This window comes from Scyliorhinus canicula, chromosome 13, assembly GCF_902713615.1.
Source record: "Scyliorhinus canicula chromosome 13, sScyCan1.1, whole genome shotgun sequence".
In the NCBI taxonomy this organism is placed as follows: Eukaryota; Metazoa; Chordata; class Chondrichthyes; order Carcharhiniformes; family Scyliorhinidae; genus Scyliorhinus; species Scyliorhinus canicula.
Genome location: NC_052158.1, coordinates 130670024 through 130694835, shown reverse-complemented (window position 1 = coordinate 130694835; position 24812 = coordinate 130670024). Strand labels below are relative to the sequence as shown.

The following is a 24812-nucleotide window of genomic DNA, read 5'->3' as shown; positions in this document are numbered from 1 at the left end:
AAGCCAGTTCTGTATCCATCTAGCCAGCCCACCTGACAAGGGATAAATCATGTATAGACACTTAGGCAATAACTTTATTTAGATACTCGACAAATAACAGTTAAGAGTTCGATGTCCATCACTAGTATGTGACTATTACACAGTCTGCTACAAGATTATTCTTCCCTATTATTGATGCATCTGTGATGCCACGTGATTTGCAGAGTCAGCAAGAATTGTCAACAGCAACATTTTCTCGAATGATCTTTTCCTGGGCCAGATTCAACTGGATTTCACAATCATTACTGGAAGAAAAAAAATTAACTTTATTGGGCTGAATGAACCTTGCAAAATCAAACACACCAGGGTTCATTTTGTTTCTGGAGAGGTCTAAACTATTATGTGTGTTTACTTCAGGCTTTCTGTTATATGTGAAATTATTTTCCACGTTCCCTGGCTGCAAAATACTGTGAGAAGTTTGATTAATTCTGCCTACCTAATTTTCGACCCTGTGCGTGCCTTTTCCTCTTAGAATTGAATGTGTGACTATGCTCGCCAGTGCCTCAGCATCATGAATTTGTTAGTCGCACTAGTGGCTTGCGTTCCCCTCTTTAACTCGCCTGCTCTTGCTTATCGACAAGTTGTCACCTTTTCTACAATTCCTTGCGACGCGGTGGGAGCGATTAAAGCTGCTGATCTTGCAGTTCATTACATCAATAATGTTCGAAGAAAGGGATTTAAGTACAGACTGAACAAACTGAAGAATGCGCAGGAAAAACAGGTGGGTTGAAGATTTTAAAAATGGGGGTGGGGGGGGCGGAGGGTTCATAAATCTGTGGGAGTGGAAATCTTGCTCAGATGTTTCTCCACAGCCGGCATTAGGAGGGCGCAGACGAGCATTTGGATTTTGATTCTTTGGAAAAGTAGGGGGCTATTCACAAGATGTTTGCAGTCCTCCTCTGGTTCAAATTCCTAATGGGAATGTGACTTGGAGCAGGGCTAACAAGTGTTTTGAAGGTTATCACAGGGAGAGTAGGACATTGTGTTTGAAGCTTACCTTAGTCAACTACTCACTTGAGCTTTAGTCAGGAGGGGAAAGTGAGGTCCTACATAACATCTGTATTAGGAAGCTTTTCTTACCTAAATTTGATTGAGGAGGAGCAGTGGGTTCCCCACTTCATGAGGGATACTGGTGCTGAGCTGTAACCCCTGTTTTAGCACCAATTGGAGCCCCACTTCAGAGCCTGTGCAGTGTTGCCTGTGGCTTTCGAGATGACGATGACACTTGCTCTCTACGTCACTGGGATCTCTGGCTATGGTGAGGGCAGGCTCCAGATTGCTGCATCTTGGTATTAGTTGGGGCCACCTAGCCCAGCTACCTGTTTGGAATGAACAATGAAAGAACTGGCAAGGGAATCAGATGTCCCATGGGGATAAGCCTCAATACTCCCACTGCTCTTAACAGGAGTAATCTCAGAGCTGCTCCAGACTCTCCTTGGTGCTTTAAACCCCTAGGAAATGCCTCAAACAAAGAGTCACGATGAGAGCATTCACTGCAGCTGCCACTAGAGTCCACAACTGTGGTCCATCCAGCATTGTCCACAGAATAAACTCCCTTGCTCCTGGCTGACTGTATAGTTTTGACACTCTGCAAAACACTAAATGGGCAGCTAAATTGTTTTAAAGGTGTTAGCTGAGGAATAAATATTGACCAAGGCAACAGGGAGAACTCTCCTGTCCCACTTTGAATGGTGTCATGAGATCCTTTACAACCATAAAAACATTCCAGCACAGAAGGAGGCCATTCAGCCCTCTTGTCCATGTCAGCCCGAGGGCACCCATGGTGAGCTTGTGGTGCAACAGTCACACGTCTGACTACAGATCAGAAGGTTGCGTGTTCAGATCACGTCAGGACAAAATACATGGAAGGAGGCGATTTAAAGAAAAGCTTTAATATAGCACTAGGAAGTGCTGAGGGTTTTGGCCAAAGGTGATATCATGACTGGAACAGGTTTGGAGGCCGAGGGGCCTGTTCCTGTGCTGTATTGTTCTTTGTTCTTTGTACCTTTCTAATCCCAGCTTCCTGCACCTGGTCCATAGCCCTGTGGCTTCCAGCACTTAAGGTGCAGATCCCGATATTCTTTTTAAAGGGTTTAGGACCTCTGCCTCCACCACCAACCTAGGTGGTGAATTCCGGACTACCCTCTGCGTAAAAACAGATCTTCCTCATGTGCCCAGCTTGAGATGGGAGCTCAGGCCTTAGTTTAACATTCATTCGAAGATGGCATCTCTGACAGTAGAGTGTGCAATTGCTCAACCAAAGCACTCAAATGACAGTCGGACTTCAACCTACACTCTGCCTCGGAGTCAAAAATACGAGAGTCAAGGTCAAACCTGTATGTAGCACAGTAAACTAAATAATAAGGAAATTGAATGTCAAAAGCCCTGGTTCAGTTTATTTATTTCAATTTCTTAAATGATTTCAGGAACGATATGAGATCAGCTATTATTTGGAGTTTGAGGTTTTTGAAACCAGATGTCATGTCAGAAGCTCCTACCCATTGAAAAATTGCGAAATTCTACCATATCGCTTGATGGTAAAGAGCTAATTAATTATATTCTCTTCTCTAACATTGTTACTGAATATTAAATATTTCAAAGGCCTCTAAAAATCGGGCTAGTTATTATTTTTGTCGAACAGCTGTAGAAATAAAGGCGACCTATATCATCAGATCTGATAAAGGTTTCTACTTAGCTGAATGTCAATAATCTGTCTTTTCTTATTGAAGGTGCTGAGTGACTTATTGTGTATTTCCTGCAGGCTTTTATTTTATTTCAGAATTACAGTATTTGCAGTTTTCATTTCTTTCATGGAAGAAAAACGAGCCAATTGACACAGTCTGAATATCATAGAACATTATCATAGAATTTATCGTGCAGAAGGAGGCCATTCGGCCCATTGAGTCTGCACCGGCCCTTGGAACGACCGCCCCACTTAAGACCACACCTCCACCCTATTCCTGTAACCCCACCTAACCTTTTTGGACACTAAGGGGCAATTTATCATGGCCAATTCACCTAACCTGCACATCTTTGGACTGTGGGAGGAAGCCTGAGCATCCGAACGTACAAACTACACACAGTCACCCGAGGCCGGAATTGAACTTGGGTCTCTGGAGCTGTGAGGCAGCAGTGCTAACCACTGTGCCACTGTGCCATCAGTTGGCTAATAGTAGCAGAATGTGAAGTTGATTGGACTGATTGTTGTCGCGTACTTTTGAGGCTCATTCGAGTGATTGTTATAACATAGATGTAAGGGCGAATAGACTGGTTGCTATCGTGGAGTTGTGAGGATTATTGTGTTAGTTGTTATGGTGCACGACAATATGTTATTGGGCTCGTTGTGGTGTAGGTGTGATTATCTTTGGACTAGTTGTTGCAGTGGAAGAATGAGAATTACTGGACTAGTTGTAGAATCATAGAGCTGAATTCTATGCTGGGTCAGTGGCTATTTAGGGATCTGAATTGGCCCATAAGCAATTTGGCTGCCCTAACACCTCCTCCACTGCTGGTAAAATTGCAGTGGTAGTGGGCAGGGGCAGGTCAGTGCCAGAGACAGTGTTGTTGGGTTGTTTGAGGGGGAGAGGGGGCGATAAAGTTGCGGCCATGAAAGCTTACAGCATAGAGGAAGTTCATTCATATTTACTTCATTCTGGTTGTGCCCGTTTGTTGAAAACAGCTGCTCAATTTTGTCCAACACCTCAATCGTTTCCTCAGAACCCTGGAAATTAGCCCCCATCAAGTACATGCCCAGTAGTGTTTTGGTGTCAGTGTAAGGGCTATTGGATTAGTTGTTTAATCATAGAATCTTAGAGCATAAAGGAATTTGGCTCATCATGCAGGTGCAAGTTCTTTGAGTGGGCTGCCTAATTTAGACCCAAACTTGACTTTCCTGGGAAGAGGAGCTGATGTTAGGAAAAGGATTGAACAGATTGGGCCTACAACCGTTTGAGTTTAGGAGAGCGGGAGCTGATCTTATTGAAACATATACGATCCTGAGGAGACTTGAAGGATGTTTCCAATTATGGGAGAGACTAGAAGCAGGGAAATACAGTTTAAGAATAAGAGTACCACTGTTTGAGACAAAGATGGGGAAATATTTTTCCCTCAAAGGGTCATTAGTATGTGGAATTATGTTTCCCAGAAAGCAGCGAAGTCATTGAATTTATTCAAGGCAGATTTTTGATAGGGAATCAAGGTTATGAGGGGCAGATGGCAATGTGGAGTTGAGAACACAATCAAATCATTCATAATCTTATCGATAGGAAAAGCAGGCTCGAATGGCTGAATGGACTACTCCTGTTCCTAAATCCTATTGCCTACTTCAACTTTTTCACCCGAACTCTGTAAGTTATTATCCAATTACCTTTCGGTAGAGGGAAGATGTGAGGTTTATAGGACTAATTGCTGTTGTGTAGATGTGATAGATTTTGGGCATGTTATTAGTAGTGATGGTGTGAAAGTTAAGGAAAGAAAGGGTGTGGCGATTAGAGTGTTTGCTATAGCCTTAGTGTGGAGATGATCAAATTGATATTTGTGTTGAATGTGATGGGATTATTAAAAATGGTTATTTGAGTGTGCGGGTTAAGCAGGATGGCTATTGACATATCCATGAAGTGGTTATTAAGGCTGAGTTTAGATCACTGTAGATACTCCAACTTTATGATTACCAGCCCAATTACGATACAGTCTAGTAGATGATTTGTTTGACTGTACTGACACTAATCCAATATTGTTTTATGTGCCTTCATTAGAGAACATTTAGTGAATGTAAAATCATCATTCGCATCTCAAAAGGTTTCCAGAACGTGAAGGATTATCTGTGTTCTCAATATCCAGGTATGATATCTTTATGATAGGAATCATCACATTGGTTAAAATAGATGGCAGTGAATTACAGATCACAATCCTAATTAAAAAAAGTTCAGATCATGGCAAAAAGGGAGTGAAGTGGGAGCCATTAGACTTTAGATTTTTAAATTTGCAATCCAGAAAACACTGACTGGATTGAAATTTGCTCTAAGTTAGATGGAAGGGTCCAAACCAAAATTGATTATTTGGGAACACATTCAAAGTTGCGTTTGAGTGTCAGGAAAACAATCATTGTTTGGTTTGAAAAAAGATGACAAGGATTGTCATAAATTTTGAATTGTAATAAATGACTCACAATTTTATTTGCTCATCCTACATGCAAAAGATTTGCAAAAAATGCTTTACACTAAAAATGTGAGTGGCAGAGACCATTCAATTTAAAAACTGTCAGCATGACCCTGCCAATATGGTCACAACTACAGGGAGAGTGGTAGGAAAGTCAGTTCTGTCAGGGCACTCTTTGGTCCTCCAATATAGCTCGTGCTTCCGGAACATTTATATGGGCGTTGTTTCCTCTGGCCAGGATGTGTATGTGTGTGTGTGTGTGTGTGGGGGGGGGGGGGCCGAGACCAAGGGGTCACAGTCTCAGTATATGGGGTGGGCCATTTTGAACTGAGACGAGGAGAAAATTCTTCACTCATAGGGTAGTGAACCTGTGTAAGAAGGCTGTGGAGGCATTAAAGGTATTAAGTGGCATGGGGAAAGTGTGAGAGTATGGTGCTGAGCTAGAGGATTAGCCAAGTTGCATTGAATACAGGGGCAGGCTCAAAGGGCCGAATGGCCTACCCCTGCTCCTATTTTCTATGATCTGGACCAGGCCTGCGCCAGCATGTGTGTTCCACTTTCACCATGGAAGTGACTTTTATAGTGGGTGCTTAAATGCTATAGGGTTGGATTGTCTGTTCGGGGGACAGTTCTCCCGCCAGGGTATAATCGCTCCTGGTCTGCACTGGTGCCAGGAGCGGCACCCAGCAGCGATTCCCTATCCTTTGTCATACAAATTTATATAAGGCGGGGAGCTTGTGGTATTCTGTAGGAATCCTGGTAGCAAGCGGCCATTTTGAGTGGGCAGCCTGGTACTGAGGTCCGGCTGCCGGCCCCCTCTCAACATTATCCTGTTCCCCCCACTGATAACTAGGGGCATTCTACACCTCCCAACCATCACAGGAATTACGGGTCACCCTACCGACAGCACACATGGCTGAGGGTGACCCAACTGCCTCCCCAATGACTCCACATCAGACTTCCTATCAGAGACCCCCATATCAGCAACCCCCATATCAGAGACACACCATCAGAGACTCCCAAAACAGATACCCTCTTATCAGAGACCCACTATTAGAGACCACCCATTAGTGATCTCCATCTCAGAGACCCCCCTCTCAGAGACCCCCATCATCAGAGAGAAAGCACTATCAGAGATTCCCCCCATCTGAGACCCCAATGTCAGACTCCCATATCAGAGACCCCACATCAGAGAGAAAGCACTTATCTCAGAGATGTTTATAAACATTGTGGTTAGCTTCACAGTGGGGTACCAGAGATACATTCAAGTGTGAAGGGGAATTAAAATGAACAATCCAGACGCCTAGCTGCTGGAAGCTATTACCATATTAATTACAGCCTATTAAAAGCCATTTCTATTTGAAAGTAATTAGAAGCCTCGAAAATCAAAGGATGAGATGGGTTTAAAGCCTTGTGGTGTGTTTTGGCTTTATATGAAGCCTTGAACACTTGGAACAGCTGTTGCTTTCAAACATATGTGTGAGGCAGCAGGTGAAAGGGACTGGTAAGTGAAAAGCAGTGTTTTTTTACTGTTTGTGCCTGGACTGCTGTTTAGCTTCCAGGCAGGGGTGACTGATGGGGGGGGGGGGGGGGGGGAGAATCTCTGATTGGGGGGGATCTCTACTGGGGGGATTTCTGATGGGGGAGTCTCTGGTATGGGGCTCTATGATTGGAGGGCCTCAGATGAGGGGTCTCGGATATAGGGATAAGTTGGGGGTCTGATTGGGGATCTCTTTTGGGGTCTGATGGGAGACTTTAGGGGCTAGGGTGGACAGGATTTGCAATGTGATGGGAGAGGGCCCTGTGCTGAAGTTGGGAGCACTTACATTGCATACTTACCACCTTGACACACCTTGGCGTCCACTGTGTCAGGACCATGTTTGAAAATACTTACACTAATGCCCACCATCGTAAATCCCAGCCGGGAGGGCTGGAGCAACACGAGGGCTTGGAAAATCAGGCTTCCAGCCTCCAAATGGGCTCAAATGAGCCATTTGCATCTTCCCACCAGCGCGGGGCAGATAGTCACTGGCAGGGGGACCAGAGCACTGGAAGGGCAGCGATCCCATTTTTAGCCTGATTCTCGATTCTCCGCTGCATTGGGATCCCCCTCACCTTGGCGGGGAACGGTGGAGAATCCACCACGTTGACACTTCAGCTGAAGGGGTTCCTGATATCAGAATTTTCTAACCTCCACCACACCTCTGCTGATGCTAGGGGCCATAATTCAGCTCTAGGAAATTCTAGAAGATTCATGTTGGAAGGTAGAAGGGCCCAGGCCTTGCGTCCAGCCATGAGATTTGTAAGATGCGCTGAATTATGGACTTTGACGCGTTGGAACACTTTTTTTCCCCTGCCCCTACTTTAAACATGTGGGCACCATGAACATGTTTTTGTGCTTTCATTTCAGTGGAAAATCCGTGCCAAGGCTGCTTCTACACAACACCATTAAACAATAGAGATGTGGATAGTGCTGTTCAAGTTGCGATTCAAAATTATAACAGCCAGAGCAATGATACCAATTATTTTTCACTTTTTAATATCACAAAGGTCTTAACGAAGGTAAGTTTACTTTCCATAATCAAATGGTGTAAGCAGAGAAAATCGAATTATCCTTATCCTTAAAGTGCTGGGCACGATTTTACCGGAAAAAAAAATCTATGTCCGGTTTTGGTCATGTTTAGCAGAGTGTTGCTGGCACCGAGAAATACTCGCTATTCAAGGGCACTTTGCCATTTATTTTGGCCTCGGGCAGTTTCCCCGAGAGAGATTTCCTGCTGGCGGGCCCTGCAGGAAAGGCAGCTCGCAGATCGGGGCGCCATTTTGTCTGGCTGCCCTGATCTCCCCCTCCCCCCGCTATTTTCGACCCTGACGTCCCCGGTCTCCCAGCCCAACCTTGGGGAAGCACACTGATGTGTGGGATGTTGGGTGCTTTGCATCCGTGAAACACATACAGGCCACCAACACTTAAAATAGTACAACACTATTTTATTAAACTATAAACTGCTGAACATACTATTACTGTGGGTTAACACAATGTTAGATTAACTAAAGACCTGTGCCTGTCCTAACCAGTTGAATCACTCAGCACGTGGTGAGAATCCGTGCTGTAAACTATAAGCTCTTGTGCTTCTGAAAGGCTGCATCCCGAATGAGCGGGAAAAGTGATGCCCTCTGTCTTTATAGTGAGTGTGCTCTAACTGGTGATTGGCTGCGATGTTTATGCATGTTGATTGGTCCCTGTGTATGTCCATCAGTGTGTGTGTCTGCACCATGATATACTGGCGTATATTATGACGCACACAGAACAGCCCCTCACACCCCCCTCCCCCTGGTAAGGCGCTCTGGGGCCTGCTCCCTGGCAGTGCCAACCTGGCACCCGAGCACTGCACATCTCATAAGTCACCTCTTGCGAGACCCAATGCCCTTGTATCAACACCAAGTCGGGGGCAACGAGGCCGTTAAATCGTGCCCAACATGTCCCAATTCAATTTGCAAGGCCATTCAGAAATAATTTGTTGTTAATCAGGCTCTGCCATTTGCTGTTTGGAATAGAGGTAAGCCATTCCTCATTATTCAACCGATTACAGCAGTTTAATTCGGCTATACTTGGGAATTATTTGCTACCTTTACAAAGACCCACTTATAATGCACGTCACAGAACAGGGCACTTAGTCCAACTTGCACTCGTGTTTATATTGCACACAAAACTCCCCTCATCCCATCAACTTTATCTCAGCCATCAAGCATATATTTCTATTCCCCTATCTCTCATGTACTCATCTAATTTTGTTTTTGAAAATCTAGAGATTTGCGTTGCCCATTTTGTGGGTGCGTGGGTTGCAATTAGTGACCTGCCAACGTTGGTTCTGATTCAGGTAGGCATTAGATGAATTTGCTGCACCCACCTCATCTGCAGGGTTACAGCATGCAACCAAGCCAGCCACTCACTGTGATCTTGTTGATGGAATAGTGAATGTCAGGCAAAGGGGGAGTCCCAGGGTGAGGCTGGAGCCATTAGTGGTGGAGCTGGGAAGGGGGAGAGATTGTAGTGCAGGAGGTCAAGTCAGTATCTCAAGGACAATGCTGGGATTGGAATGGAAGCAGTTGATCAGAGAGGTCAATGCCTGACATCTGGGGCGAAATTCTCCGACCCCCAGCAGGGTCGGAGAATCGCCTGGGGCCGCCGAAAATCCCGCCACCGCCGTGGCAGAGATTCTCCCCGCTCCCGGATGCCATTGAGGAGAGGAGGGACACCCTCTACCCCAGGGTGGGACAGGGACTCCAGCCTACCATTCTCAACGACGCCAGGGATGAGGTGGCAGAGGCTGTGAGTGCTGCCAGCCTGAACAGGACGACTGGCATGTAGTGCCAAAAGAAGATGAACGACCTCATTACGGGAACTCGGGTGAGTAACCACATCTGTGTCCCTGGCATCATTCCTGTCCCTCACTCCTCACATCACCCCCAATTCCGTAGAGGCCATCAACACCGCATCTGCCAGCATCTCCCTTACCACCACTTCTCCACATCCCCCCCCAAAACATGTATTGATCTCGTCGACCAGGAGCCTTGCACACTCATGCCACCAGCTAAAGGCTCCCATGAAGCCCACCTCTCACCCACTCACTGTGATCTTTCTGTATCCCCCCCAACGATAAAGTGACCAATAATTACCAAGCGCACCAGAAAACGGGAGGGGGAACCGCTGACATTTGGGTCCACTCACCCTCTGAGGAAAGGGGACAACTCGCAGGGGAGGCCGAGGAGAAGGCAGTAGCTGTAAAGGAGTTTGGCATGTGCCAACCAAGTGAGAGTCCCTCTCAGATGTCCCTATGACAAGTGAGTCATCCCCCCCCCCCCCCCCCCCCCCCCCCTCCGACTGACCAGCCCTTCCCATGATCCCACCCCATTTGTCTTGCAGGATCACCATCAGACTGTTCAGGGTCACTGTCCCCCATCCAGACCCTCAGAACATGCTGAGCACCACTCCAGGGAAGACATCAAAGTCTCACTTTCACCTGCACCAACCACCATCACAGAGAGTATCACCTTGGTGGCTAATGTTAGCCATTAGGCTCCTGGCTCACCCTCTGGTGAGCACCACACACAAGTTGCAGTACATAAGGCGGAGGCAGGGACTCCCGGAGGAGTGGATGGTCGGAAGGCTGCCCGATTCCAGGGAGCAGCTGTTGCCCAGACAGATGTTGCGCTTCTGGAAAAGATGATCCAATCACTGATGCAGATGCAGAATCAGAGCCAGAATCTACAGGAGGGGGTATCACCAACTTTCCAGCACCTGCAAGTACAGCTGGAGAAATCCAGTTGCCTTCAGGGACAGGAGACGGTGCTGATGATGCGCGGCATCCAGGTCAACACTGAAAGGGTGCTGGTCACAGTAGAAGGCCTGGGCAAGACATCAGAGCCATGTGTTAGGACGCCCAAGGTTTGGGCAGACTGTGCTGTCCACGGCTGAGGCATAGGACTGGAGAGCCCAGTCACAGGCGGACAAGTCACAGGTGCAACTGGACATTGCTGCGATGCTCCAGAGTTTGGCCCATTCATAAGAAATTATGCTGATGGCAGCTAGAGCATTGGCTGGGCGCTGATGACCTTAGTCAGTCACAGAAAGACATGTCACAGGCACAGGGACAGATGACACAGTCTCAAAGGGACATGATGAGGCAGTGAGGGGCATGGCTCACTTGCTGAGGGACATGACAGGAGCACTAGAGCTTATCTCGTAGCAAGTTGTTGATGCACTATCAATTACGCAAAGACGAGAGTAGAATGTAATCGAGGCTTTATTACACTGAGATGTGTGGCCTCCTACAGCAGCTGATGAAATGGCTGCTGTACGGGGAGCACAAATATTTATACTCCGCCTACTGGGCGGAGCCAGCAGGCAGGGAACTACCCCCATACCTGTAGTACAGGGGAGTTACTGTAAAGCACCTATATCAACATCCTACATATACAATATATACAACAGTGGTGACTATCACATTCACGCCCTGTTAAAATAATTATTCCGGCAGGGGTGGTGGAGATCTATGTACAGAAAGTTGTGTTTCAAAAGTACAGATAATATTACAAATTCAGGTGGTCCGGTGCCTTGATCTGTCGTTGAGAGCGCCGTAGTGCTGGTGGCGACTCCGGCGGCGGCTTGGTCTTCGGTGACTCCAGGAGCGTGTCAAAATCCTCTTCATTCGGTGTGAGCAAGGGGAGGACGGATTGTCCCAGAGTGGGGGCTGCGGTGGGGTGCGCCGGGGGAAGGGAGGGTGGCGCTGGGGCGGAGGAGGGTGTGTGTGTGTGGAACCAGCTGGTGCCAGGTCCCTGAGGGAGACTGTGTCTTGGCGGCTGTCGGGGTACGCGATGTAATCGTACTGCGGGTTGGCGTGGAGTAGCTGTACCCTCTCAACCAACGGGTCCGCCTTGTGGAGTCGAACGTGTCTACGGAGGAGAACGGGTCCTGGAGCTGCCAGCCATGTCGGAAGCGAAACCCCGGAGGTGGACTTCCTAGGGAAGGCAAAGAGACGTTCACGGGGGGTTTAATTAGTCGCGGTGCACAGGAGCGACCGAATGGAGTGAAGTGCGTCGGGGAGAACCTCCTGCCAATGGGAGGTTTGAGGGCCTTGGGGGCAGTGGGGGAGGGGGAATTCCATGAGGGGGCATATGCGATCGGGGTCGGGACCCACAACTCCGTTCTGGACCACATAGCCGAGGATGGCTAAATGGTTCGTGCTGAGCACGCACTTCTCCTTGTTATATGTGAGGTTGAGGAGAGTGGAGGTGTGGAGAAATTTGGCAAGGTTGGCGTCATGGACCTGCTGGTCGTGGCCGCAGATGGTGACATTGTCCAGGTATGGGAAAGTGACCCGCAGTCCGCACCAGTCAACCATTTGGTCCATCTCCCGTTGGAAGACCGAGACCCCATTGGTGACGCCGAAGGGAACCCTAAGAAAGTGGTAAAGGTGGCCGTCTGATTCGAACGCAGTGTATGGGCGGTCTGCCTTGCGGATGGGGAGCTGGGGGTAGGTGGATTTCAGGTCCACTGTCGAGAAGACCCGGTACTGTGCAATCTGATTGACCATATCAGATATGCGTGGGAGGGGGTACGCATCGAGCTGCGTGTACCGATTGATGGTCTGACTGTAGTCAACGACCATCCTGTTTTTCTCCCCAGTTTTCACCACTACCTACAACTTGGGCTCTCTAGGGGCTGTTGCTGGCTTCGATGATGCCTTCCCGAAGCAGCCACTGGACTTCAGACCTGATGAAGGTCCTGTCCTGGGCGCTGTACCGACTTCTCCTGGTGGCGACGGGTTTGCAATCCGGGGTTAGGTTTGCAAAAAGGGAACGTGTGTCGACCTTAAGGGTCACGAGGCCGCACAGAGTAAGGGGTGGTAGGGCCCGCCGAATTTCAGGGTTAGGCTCTGGAGGTTGCACTGGAAGTCCAGGCCGAGTAGCAAGGCAGTACAGAGGTTGGGGAGGACATAGAGGTGGAAGCCGCTAAACTCCACGCCCTGGACAGTTAGAGTGGCGATGCAGTACCTGATGTACGCTTCAAAACAGGCTAGCCAATGTTCAAAGTCCTTTTTGGCGTTGTCTGCTTGAGGATGCAGCTGCAGGCGATCCGGCTTGATGCGGAGGTCCATCTCTGAAAACGCAGTGGAATAAATTGATGAACTATCAATTACGCAAAGACGAGAGTAGGATGTAATCGAGGCTTTATTACACTGAGATGTGTGGCCTCCTACAGCAGCTGACGAAATGGCTGCTGTACGGGGAGCACACATATTTATACTCTGCCTACTGGGCGGAGCCAGCAGGCAGGGATCTAACCCCGTACCTGTAGTACAGGGGCCTTACCATATAGCACCTATATCAACATCCTATATATACAATATTTTCATCAGTGGTGACTACCACAGTTGTCATCACCCTTTTACATCACGTGGATAATATTCACTGATGCTGCCAATCCAGGGCCAGCACCCTGAGGTGATGCTGGTAGGACACCCAGAGGGGGAGGGGGAACTGCGGTGGTGGGAATGAGTGGAAGATTATGGAAAAGGTGCAGTAAAGGACTAAGGGAGAGGGAAGGGGTGAGCAGCTCAGGGGAAGGTGAAATCTGTGTGGGATTGGGGAGTGTTGAAGTCGTGGGGGGCAATGAATCTGATTTAATTTGTAGTGTGAGGACTTATTGTTCTGACCTATGGTACTTTGGTTGGTGCCTTCACCTGGGCAACTCAGAAACCACCTAGAAACAGACAAGTCTCTCAATCCAAAAACAAATCATTAATCGGACGCCAATAAAGCTTTGAAGTGCCACTTATTGGACTGTATTTGGTGTTTCCCATCTCCATTCGTTCTTGGCATAGAGCAGTATAACCAGTTAAAGGAACCATACCGCTACTCCACAAAGCTCACAGGTAAGGTTTTAAATTATTTTTTGTGGGATCAGAAGTTTTAGTAATAACCCACACAAAAACCGCCTGGCACTTGGTGCACAACAACCCTTCTCCATTTTCTAAAGCACGTGGGAAGAGTTTCCTGATTTTCTGCCCTCTCTAACTGGTGAGCACGTCCCCCTGACGGTCAGAAAAAACCTGCCCCAAACCTCCTTGCGGTTAAATTGGATCAAGAGCAATATCCTTGTCTTGGATTACAAATGTCCTTGGGCTTTCCTTAGCGATTGTTATTCTTAGCTTGTCTATCAGATGCTTGTTGGTATGCCTTGGATGGGAGAGGGTAGACAACATGCCATTAACTGAAGAAACAACTTCCTCTGTGTTTCAGTCACTTACGAACCAAAGGATATTAGTGGAATTTATTATCCAGGAAACAAATTGCTTCAAAGATGACTTCACAGTCGTACTGTCAGCCTGTATTCCAAAATCTCATGACTTTGCAGTAAGTATTGTTGAACAATAGCTTCATATGAAGAACTAGATAAGGTGTACAGCACAGAAACAAGCCATTTGCCCAACTGGAGTGCACTAATAGTTTTACTCCATGGGAATCTCATCCACTTTCTATATTCTTTTCTTTTCCATCGATAGAATAGACAGGAAGAAACTTTTCCCCTGGGAGGGGTCAATGACCAGGAGGCATAGATTTAAGGGCCGGGATTCTCCTTTACCCGGTGGGGCGGGCCATACCGGCTCCGGGGAGTGGCGTGAACCACTCCGGCGTCTGGCCGCCCGGAAGGTGCGGAATCCTCTGCACCTTCAGGGGATAGGCATGCGCCTGCGGGGTTAGCACCGCGTCAGCCGGTGTTGAAGGACTTAGCGCCGTGCCAACGGGCCACCGCCGGCCGGCACGAGTTGGCGCATGCGCGGGAGCGCTAGCGTGTGTGCTGGTGTCATCCCAGCACATGCACAGGGGGGTTTCTTTTCCGCGCTGGCCATAGCGGACTGTTACACGGGCCGGCGCAAAGGGAAAGAGTGCCCCCACGGCAAAGGCCAGCCCGTGGATCGGTGGGCCCCCCCACCCCTGGGGTCAGATCCCCCCGCGACTTCACACGCTGCCTGCAGAGCCAGGTCCCGCTGGAACGGACCTGGTGTATTTAACGCCGGCGGGACCCACCAAAAAAATAGGCGGCCACTCGGCCCATCATGGGCCGGAGAATTGCCGACGCAGGCGCTGCCAACGCCCCTCCGACCGGCGTGGCGCGATTCCCGCCCCCGCTGAAAGACCGGACAACCGGCAGCCAGCGCTGGGACGGCGGGGTGGGATTCACGCCGCCCCCCCGGCGATGCTCCGGCCCGGCTGGGGTCGTAGAGTCCCACCCAAGGTAAGGGGCAGAGGTTTCGTGGGGATGTGAGGAAAAACCTTTTTACCCAGAAGATGGTGGGAGTTTGGCATTTGCTGTTTGAAAGGGTGGAGGAGGCAGAGACACTCATAACATTTAAGAAGTATTTAGATGTGCACTTGCGATCACAAGGCATACAAGTTATGGGCCAAGTGCTGGAAAATGGGATGAGAATAGCTAGGTGGGTTTCAGACCAGTGCAGACGTGAAATGAAATGAAAATCGCTTATTGTCACGAGTAGGCTTCAAATGAAGTTACTGTGAAAAGCCCCTAGTCGCCAAATCCCGGCACCTCTTTGGTGAGGCTAGTACAGGAATTGAACTGTGCTGCTGGCCTGCCTTGGATTGGCTTTCACAGCCAGCGATTTAGCCCAGTGTGCTAAACAAGGCCCTTGGGCAGAAGTGTCTTTTCTGTGCTGTATGTCTTTGCCTGCACTTCTCATTCCCTGATAGCATTTTCAAATGAAATATGTACACTCAGCTTTCATGTCAATAGCGGGCCCCTGCGTATGTTACAGTGAATGAATTTTGTTTTTAAAGTGGAGTCAAAGATCACACCTTTTCTGTATTCTTGCGGAAAACTTTGATACTCTAAGAGCAATGTTTTAAAGTAAAAATTGTCAATACCAAGCAGTGCAGAGCGATGCAGATTCTGTAATGGCCATTGTCAGATGGAGTACATTAAGATTACTTCATCAAATATCAGCAGAGAATCATGTTTTAATAATATGCGGGTATTAGTTGGACATTTCCTCGGGTTAGGTGGATTGGCCATGCTAAATTGCCCGTAGTGTCCTAATAAAAGTAAGGTTAAGGGGGGGGTTGTTGGGTTACGGGTATAGGGTGGATACGTGAGTGTGAGTAGGGTGATCATGGCTTGGCACAACATTGAGGGCCGAAGGGCCTGTTCTGTGCTGTACTGTTCTATGTTCTATGTTCTATTATGGCCTGGTTTCTCCCCTACCCGATGGGGTGGGGGGTCCCGGCGTAGTGGAGTGGCGCCAACCACTCCGGCGTCGGGCCTCCCCAAAGGTGCGGAATTCTCTGCACCTTTAGGGGCTAGGCCCGCGCCGGAGTGGTTGGTGCCATGCCGACCGTGCCAAAACCGGCGCCAACGGCCTTTGATGCCCACCGGCCGGCGTCGGGGCTGGCCGAAAGACCTTCGCTGGTTTGCGCATGCGCCGGTGCGTCAGCTGCCGCTGACGTCACCACCGGCGCATGCGCGGTAGGGGGGTCCTCTTCCGCCTCCGCCATGGTGGAGGCCGTGGCGGCGGCAGAAGAAAAACAGTGTCCCCACGGCACTGGACCGCCCACCGATCAGTGGGCCCTGATCACGGGCCAGGCCACCCTGGGCGCACCCCCCGGGATTCGATCGCACCGCGCCCCCCCCAGGACCCCGAAAGCCCGCTCGCGCCGCCAATCCTGCCGCCATCAGAGGCGGTTGAAACCATGGCGGCGGGGTTGGCCTCACAGCGGCGGGACTTCGGCCCATCACGGGCCGGAGAATTGCCACAGGAGGCTCATCGATCAGCGCGGAGGGCACGCCGATCGGCGCGGCGCGATTCCAGCCCCCGCCAATTCCCGGGTGGCGGAGAATTCCGGCCTCGTGAGGGCGGGATTTTCGCCGTCCCCGGGCGATTCTCCGACCCTGCGGGGGTTCGGAGAATTTCACCCTATTCAAATGACCAATTTTACAGGAATATGGCCAATACCCATTGATGTTTGAAAATAACCCAAAACAGCCCAGAGGCTGTTTAGCTCACAGGGCTAATTGCTGGCTTTGAAAGCAGACCAAGGCAAGCCAGCAGCACGGGTTGATTCCTGTAACAGCCTCCCCAAACAGGTGCTGGAATGTGGCGACTAGGGGCTTTTCACAGTAACTTCATTTGAAGCCTACTCATGACAATAAGCGATTTTCATTTTTAATTTTCACCATATTGGCCTTGAATGATTTTCAGGTGCCTGGGACAGTTGGTTCAAATGGGCATGAGGCAGCTTACGTACATCGATAAAAATTGACTGCCTGTTTTAGGTTCAGCTTCTTATTGAGAGATTAGACAGTGCCGAGCAGATTGGGTGTCGGGCAAGTGGGCATCAGTGAAAAAGAAGAAATACTCATCCCTGCTCCATGCTTTGGGGATACCGATCTGGTCAGGCTGTTGGAAGCCGCGGAGGCGAGATGGGACATTCTGTTCTCCCGAGGTGGTCGGAGGACCAGCAACAGAAACACCAGAGCGGCCTGGGAGGATCCCGATTTCGGCCTCCTGCAATTTAACCGACACGCCCGATCCTTGTCGGGCGCAACGCGGCTGTTAAATTGCAGACATAAACTTTATTTCTCCTTCCCCTCTCTACTTTCTGATAGGGTACGATAGCGTATGGATTCAAGCCTTCTGCCATTGATGCTTTGTAAGTGCCTGTAGCAGATATGTCAGGTGACCCAAAGTGACTCAACCTTATCAAACTTGTTTCCTCTCAGAATCCGCATGTGGCAACCTTCACCCTTAACGTCCTGCCTCTTCCAAACATTAATCAGATCAGAAACTCCAAAAAACTTGCATATGTCATGGCCATCTTGATGTATACTCAATCCAATAAACAGACAAGCGCAATAAATGTATTATCCACAATTCATTTATGAATGGGGTGGCACGGTGGCACAATGGTTAGCACAGTTTCTTCACAGCTCCAGGGTCCCAGGTTTGATTCCCGGCTTGGGTCACTGTCTGTGTGGAGTTTGCACGCTCTCCCCGTGTCTGCCTGGGTTTCCTCCAGATTCTTTGGTTTCCTCCCACAGTCCAAAGATGTGCAAGTTAGGTGGATTGACCATGCTGCATTGCCCTTAGTGTCCAAAGAAAAGGTTGGGTGCGGTTACTGGGTTATAGGGATCGGGTGGAGGTGTGGGCTTGGGTAGGGTGCTCTTTCCAAGGACCAGCGCAAACTCGATGGGCCAATTGGCCTCCTTCAGCACTGTAAATTCTATGAATGAATTAATTTCCAAAATACATAAAAAATGTTCCTTCCTTTGCAGCATTTGGGTTTCTGTATGGCATCTTTTGACTTTGAGCGTCCTGTTGATGATGAGATTCAGGTGACCTGTGACATTTATGCAACAAAGGTAAGTGTAAAATTGCAAGGGGCTGGTTGCCATATGATGCCAGGGTGGGCAGAGTCTAAGACGGGAAGCCTGTCCCTATCCCAATTAAGGCCCCTCAGTGGCCCAGGGTTTTCTGGCCCCGCCCGTTACCGTGATCTTCCAGTTCCACCAAAGCTCAAAGGACATTTGGCTGGCCTGCAGGGTCCCAAATATCCCAAGCAGAGTTTGTATAATGGGAAAGGGAACAATTGCTGTTTCGGTTTTTGCAGTATTGTGGGGCAGATATTTGGAAATAACTATTATTAAATACTTAAGTAAAAGGCTGGGCTGAATTCCAAATAAAAGCAATTCTAAAATAATTATTGAAAACAAGATCGACAGAAAGGAGAACTGTGACTGGCTATCTGATGATTATGTATTGCAAATTCGTTTTCTGAGGTGAGGCCACTTTTAAATTTGAGAAGTTGATTTTTAATGTTACTGCAGGGAGTGACAGTCAGAGGACTAAGTGGGCAGGTGGAGCCGCATGAGGACAACCATCCAAACAAAGAGCGGATATTTAAACCCAAGCTCAAGAGATCAATTTACAAATCCAAACGCTGGAAGATAAAATTGTCAAGGAAGAATGATTCATCATCAGAGTCATCAGAGGAACAGCAAATGCGCAGCTATCGGCGATCTATCAGACCCCCGACTCGTCATTATCACAACTTCCCAAATCTCCCTCCACACCCATACACCTGCCCAGGTAAACCCAGATATGTTCTGAGAACACACTAGCCAACAAAGAGAGAAAGCAACAATAGGGCTTTTATAAGGCCAAGCAGGTGACCACACCGAGTGGTTCGAGGAAACGTAGTTTATTTACAATAACGATTATATACATCACACGGTAGATCCTGATTGGGTCTGCCTTGCCAGTGATTAGCTTTATATACCAAACATCTATACATTGTTTAGAGGTCCCCCCATCACACCCCCTCCCCCTTAACAGGGGAGCTCGTATTCCGCAAGGTTCACGGGAAAGTTGATTGTTCCCATCCCGTAAGATGCTTGTGGGTTTTGACAGGGGCAAACCTTCTTCTTCAGTGCCTGGGACTTGACAGAAGCATTTATTATAAATTTGGGCACAAGCTGATCATTGTGGTTCATCCAAATGGGGAATTTACTCCAATTTTTCTTGTCCAGCTGCTAAAATGCCAACGGAAAATGCGAAACATTATGACCATCATGGTAGATTATTTGATCCGGAAAAGATGCTGAAAAATTGCTCTGAATTTCTGTCTTTAATTTGTCCATAGTTATAAATTTCAATACAAAACTAATCTGAAGTAAGTGGCAAGAATTAATATGAAAATCTTAGCAAAAGCAACACTTGGCTTTCATAAAAACCTAAAGATGAATTTTCATAGGGACAGAATGTTAACTGGTATTTATATGTATATATGAGCATTTTCCCCCAGAGAATTTTTTGAAATAAAATAGTTGCAACCCTAATCTTTTATTTTTTATGTCAACTGTCGAATCAAACAACTCGCACTCGCCACACTATTGCACTCACAACTTACTAATTTTTGTTTTATTAACAATCATCTCATGAAATGGCTGTCACGCCTTTCTTTCTTAATCTTAGCCTGGAATAGGGTATATTAAGTAGAGTGCTGAGCGCCAACAAGAAGTGAGTTCTATGGAGTTCAGGCCTAAATCGTGGTTTGGACCCTAGCTATTTTTAAGCCCTCTTATCAAACGATGTGACTTCCAGCTGGCCATATTTAAACAATGATCTCTATGATCCAATACACCAGGCTATAGGTTGAACTGCCCCACCACCTGAATTATGAAGCCCTTTCGCAGACCTTCACAGCTGGGATTAACAGTTATCTCAACTGGAGTAAACTGTTCACTGACATTTATGTTGACTCAGCTGGATTCCAGATACACAAACCCACTGATTAGATGGGGGTGGATTCCTGGAAAATCGATTGAGATGTTACAGAATGTTGTCACTCCAAATATCTCAGAAACTGATTCTAATTGTTCTCAGCAAACAGAGCCACCAGGCCTGACATCGTTGGTCAAATAAACAAAGCCATTGCACTTACGTATGGGTAGGGGGTGGCACAGTGGTATTGTGACAGGACTAGTAACCCAGAGGCCCAGGGTAATACTCTGGGGACCCGGGTTTGCAGTGCAGTCACAATTACATGGCAGCCAGTTGGCAAACAGCAAGTGCATGAAACAGCAATTTAAACATGACAGGACCGTCTTTTCCTTTCTGCCACAGCTTGTAACACCCTTTGTGGAGACAGTTTCTGGCTACTGAAGGGCATTTGAAAAATTCAGGTAATTCATGGGGTCGGATTCACCGTTTCTGAGTCTAAATGTTGACGCTAACGGAGAATCCGTGGACTTTCACGTCAGAAAAATCAGCACCAAGCCCACACTGATTCCGCTAGCAGCGAGGAGCTAGCACCGGTGCCATGAAAAACAGTGTGGGATTCGCCGGGTCCATGATCAACATTCACAGGGCTGACAAGCTGCAGCTGCACTTAAACAATACACCCCCCACACACACACTGACCGGGGCCGAAAGAATGGAACAGGATGTGCTGGAGTGCCCATACAGCTGTGCTTAAACAATACACTCCCCACACCCACACTGACCGGGGCCGAAAGGGTGGGACAGGATGTGCTGGAGCGTCCATACAGCTGTGCTTAAACAATACACCCCCCACATACAAACTGACCAGGGCCAAAAGGATGGGACAGGATGTGCTGGAGCGTCCATACAGCTGCGCTTAAACAATACACCCCCTACACACACACACACTGACCAGGGCCGAAAGGATGGTACAGGATGTGCTGGAGCGTCCATACAGCTGTGCTTAAACAATACACCCCCCACACACACACTGACCGGGGCCGAAAGGATGTGACAGGATGTGCCGGAGCGCCCATACAGCTGATGGGTCGGCTGAGGCCAGAGGGCACCCAGGGGAGGTGCCCCGGGAAAGTCAGCTATAGGACCCATGGCACTAGTTTAAAGTGGGCTGTCAGCATCATGCGCAGCTGCATGGCTGCCTTGCCGGCTGTGGTAATGGTGTTGCGTCCCCGTCCACTCTAACCCCACAGTCTACCTCTTGGCCACCTCCCACTACTCCCCCCAGCCCTGGCAGATGCTCCCCAGCCAGCGACACAGCTGTCGGTGGAGTATGGCAGTGCTGGACACTGTCCGTACACCCCCCTGTCTCTCTCAGCAGCCACCACGCCAGGTTCATGATTTGTGAGAGCACACGTAAACTGAACCATCGGGAACTCGGCCCATCGGAGGCGGAGCATCGTCGATGTGCCCACTAATGATATGCGAACGATGTTGCAACTATGCGCACCGTGCGTCGCATTGACGCCGTTTTTGAGGAGGCGGAGAATCCCGATTCAGCGTCAAAACGGCACCTGCCGCGATTTCGGCGTCAGGAACATTTCTCCGCCCAATTGCACGGCCCGATTTTGGTGTAGGCTAACGGAGAATCCTACACATGAATTCTGCCCAGACAAATGTACACACTAGGAACCTTGGCCGGGATTCCCCAACCCCCGCCAGGTCAAAGAATCCCCAAGGGGAGGCGCGAATACTGCCCCGCAGCCCAGACGCCGGCACCCCTATTCTCTGGCGCCGTTTTTCAGGGGCCGGTGGGATTCCCGCCAAGCCGGTCAGGGGCCGTTAACAGCGGCCGCCCTGGCGACTCTACGAGCCCCGATGAGCTGAGTGGCCGTCCAGATTTGGCCAGTCCCGCCAGTGTGAATTACTCACCTCACGCACAGCGGGACCTAGCAGGTAAGTGTGCGGGGGCGGTCCTGGGAGGGGCGCAGTGGGATCCGACCCGTGGGGGTGGGGTGGGGGGGGGGAGGGTGGCCTGGCCCGCGATCGGGGCCTACCAATCTGCAGGGGGGCTCGTTCCATGAGGGGCCTTCTTTCCTCCGCGCCGTGCCCCTGTAGAGCTCCGCCATATTTCCCGGGGGCTGGCAGGGAGAAGACATCGCCCACGCATGCAAGGAAATACGCCGGCTGGTCCGTGCACGCGCGAACGCACGTCGGCCCTTCGCTGCCGGCTGGTGCGGCGCCAACCACTCCGGCATCAACAGCCCCCGAAAACTTGGAGAATTCCTCACTTTCGGGGGCTGTTGACGCCGGAGTGGTTGGCGCCGGTTTTCCTGCCAGCGTGGGGACATAGCCCCATTTTCACAGAATCCCGCCCCTCATCAATCACACTTTGTTCATGCCCACCTGAGATTCTGCTACTGAGTCTAACAAAATCAATGTTATGTGAATTGGTCATCACACTGAATAATTTACTGCACAGCATGTACCCAGTTAGTACCTGTGCTACTAGGCATGAATATAAGGATGTCAAGAGCCCAGGACACACAGAGTCATGGCCAAAATTTACCCATTTGTGAATGAGTGATGTCAGGCCTCTGGATTCCAGATTGAAAGGTTTACTTGCCAATCAGTCCAGCTTTTAAAGGATTAAAACAATCTGACTACGGGGGGGGGGGGGGGAGGGTGCGCGGTGCGAGGCGGTGTCTAGACTTTGTCACCGACCTGGAATTTCAGGATGAACAGCACTATCACCATTGTTGGGCATTCCATCTGTTGATTCTCCAACCAGGGCCCCTCTCAGACTGCTGGCGCTTCAGTGGAAGTTTCAGTCCCTCCCTTAGCAATAATGGCTCCCTTTCAGCCAGCCAAAGGCTTTCTTTCAGCAAGGCCACAAGAAGCTCCTAGGCAAGGCTGAACTTAACATATCCAGGCCCCTTCTCAGTTTGTGGTCTTCTCATCGTTATGGTGGGAATGTCTTGGAAGGACCCTTGTCAGAAAAATATCATGGATAAGATTTTCCATTTTTGGGTCAGGACCCCTATAATAGGGTCAAATGTAGTTCCGGACCCCACACTGTGTTGGGAGCAGTCACCAGATAGAAGGCTTGGCTGGGGGTCAGCTAATTCCAATGAAGGGTGACCTGTGAACCCACAAAGCTGGAGGGTCAACAGGACTATGGAGCTGCAGCCCGCTGTTGCAGGAGGGGAGAGAGTGGGTGCTTCCTCCATGAGGTATCTTATCAGCACTTTTAAAATATTTGAAATAAAAAATAGCCATGGCTCATTGCTGTGGAAGGAGAACCCCTCCACAGGGTGGCCTGTGGCTGCAGCCTTGGCCAGGTAAGTATGTATGGGAGCATCAAAGACATCCTGCAGCACTCGTGCAGCTTTGACAAAGGGTCATCTGGACTCGAAACATGAGCTCTTTTCTCTCCCTACAGATGCTGCCAGACCTGCTGAGATTTTCCAGCATTTTCTCTTTGGCTGCACTAGTCCCTGGGTAATCATTGGGAAGGTATTTTCTGTGATCCCAATGCTGTGGGAACTCACAGACTGATTGTAACTTCACACTGGGTCTGGCTTTCCCGAAAATGGCTTGGGGACATAATGGTGCTGGCAAACTGGTATGACCGCGTGTGTGGTGCAAAATTACAATCGAACCGCCTCAGTTCCCACCCGTAATTCTCTGAATATTCTGCTCATATCCACTGAACATCTTCCATCAAGTGTTAATGAGACTGGGAAGTTCCTACAAGTGAAATCAGGACTGAATATCTCTGTTTGAGCTCCCTCTGAAATGCCAGTCTGCACAGTGATGCATTCTGGTGTTTGTAGTGTTCAGTTGTTCTGTAGTTGATTATGTGGATCTGTTACCATTGATGCTCAGTGTGCTTGATTGATTAAACCTGGGTGTGGACTCAGAGTAAAGTAAACAAAGCTGTAGACAGAGCTGGAAGCCAGACCTGGAAGCATAAAGTGGACATTTTAAAACACTGACCGAAATATGGTAAGCCATTGAAATCTCCATTCACATTGGTGGCACTGTGTTAGTTTACAGAAGCAGCCACACAGGAAGCACTGGGAACTAACAGCTTATTTGCAGAGGTATGGAACTACTATGTACACAGGTCCCAGAAGGGACTATCCATGCCCGGCTCACATTCGGGCCGGGTTTTTACAGTCTGTTTTCCTTTCCTGCTGATGTTTGCTATGTGGAACAAAAAGCTTTGTTTTAATATCCATGTAGATTACAGCAAATGTAAGGCCTCATCAACCCTCTTGCTACCCCCCAAAAATCCAATCAAGTTGGTCAGACATGTCCTTCCCTTAACAAATCCATGCAAAATGACGATTTATACCGTCTCTCAGAATTTTTCCAATAAATTGTACATCAGAGGTTAGGTTGTTTCAGCTGTATTTACTTGGATTCCCCGTCCTCTCTTTCAAAACTAATTGGTACATTTGTCATAATATACACCAGTATATCATGGTGCAGACACACACACTGATGGACATACAATAGGACCAATCAACATGCACAAGCACCGTAGCCAATCACCAGTTAGAGCACACTCACTATAAAGACAGAGGGCATCACTTTTCCCCCTCATTCGGGATGCAGCCTTTCAGAAGGACAGAGCTTATAGTTTACAGCACAGATTCTCACCACGTGCTGAGTGATTCGACTGGTTAGGACAGGCACAGGTCTTTAGTTAATCTAACATTGTGTAGCCCACAATAATAGTATGTTCAGCAGTTTATAGTTTAATAAAATAGCGTTGTACTATTTTAAGCGTTGGTGGCCTGTATGTGTTTCACGGAT

The 24812-nt window shown here is 48.7% G+C and overlaps 1 protein-coding gene across 2 annotated transcripts in view; it reads left to right on the top strand.

Moving 5' to 3' along the window:
* The window catches only part of LOC119976457 (antihemorrhagic factor cHLP-B-like), a 42865-nt gene extending 23259 nt beyond the window's left edge, over positions 1 to 19606 (top strand). The window contains exons 2-8 of one of the 2 annotated variants that reach the window (XM_038816994.1): positions 512 to 760; positions 2466 to 2576; positions 4794 to 4878; positions 7607 to 7758; positions 13999 to 14112; positions 18044 to 18130; positions 18596 to 19606. In XM_038816994.1, the coding sequence (XP_038672922.1) occupies positions 518 to 760; positions 2466 to 2576; positions 4794 to 4878; positions 7607 to 7758; positions 13999 to 14112; positions 18044 to 18130; positions 18596 to 18889 (1086 nt within the window). In that variant the 5' untranslated portion in view covers positions 512 to 517 and the 3' untranslated portion in view covers positions 18890 to 19606. Of the gene's footprint in view, positions 1 to 339; positions 761 to 2465; positions 2577 to 4793; positions 4879 to 7606; positions 7759 to 13998; positions 14113 to 18043; positions 18131 to 18595 lie in introns of those variants that run through there. The other variant, XM_038816993.1, reaches the window with a different exon arrangement.
* The last annotated feature ends 5206 nt before the right edge of the window (positions 19607 to 24812 follow it).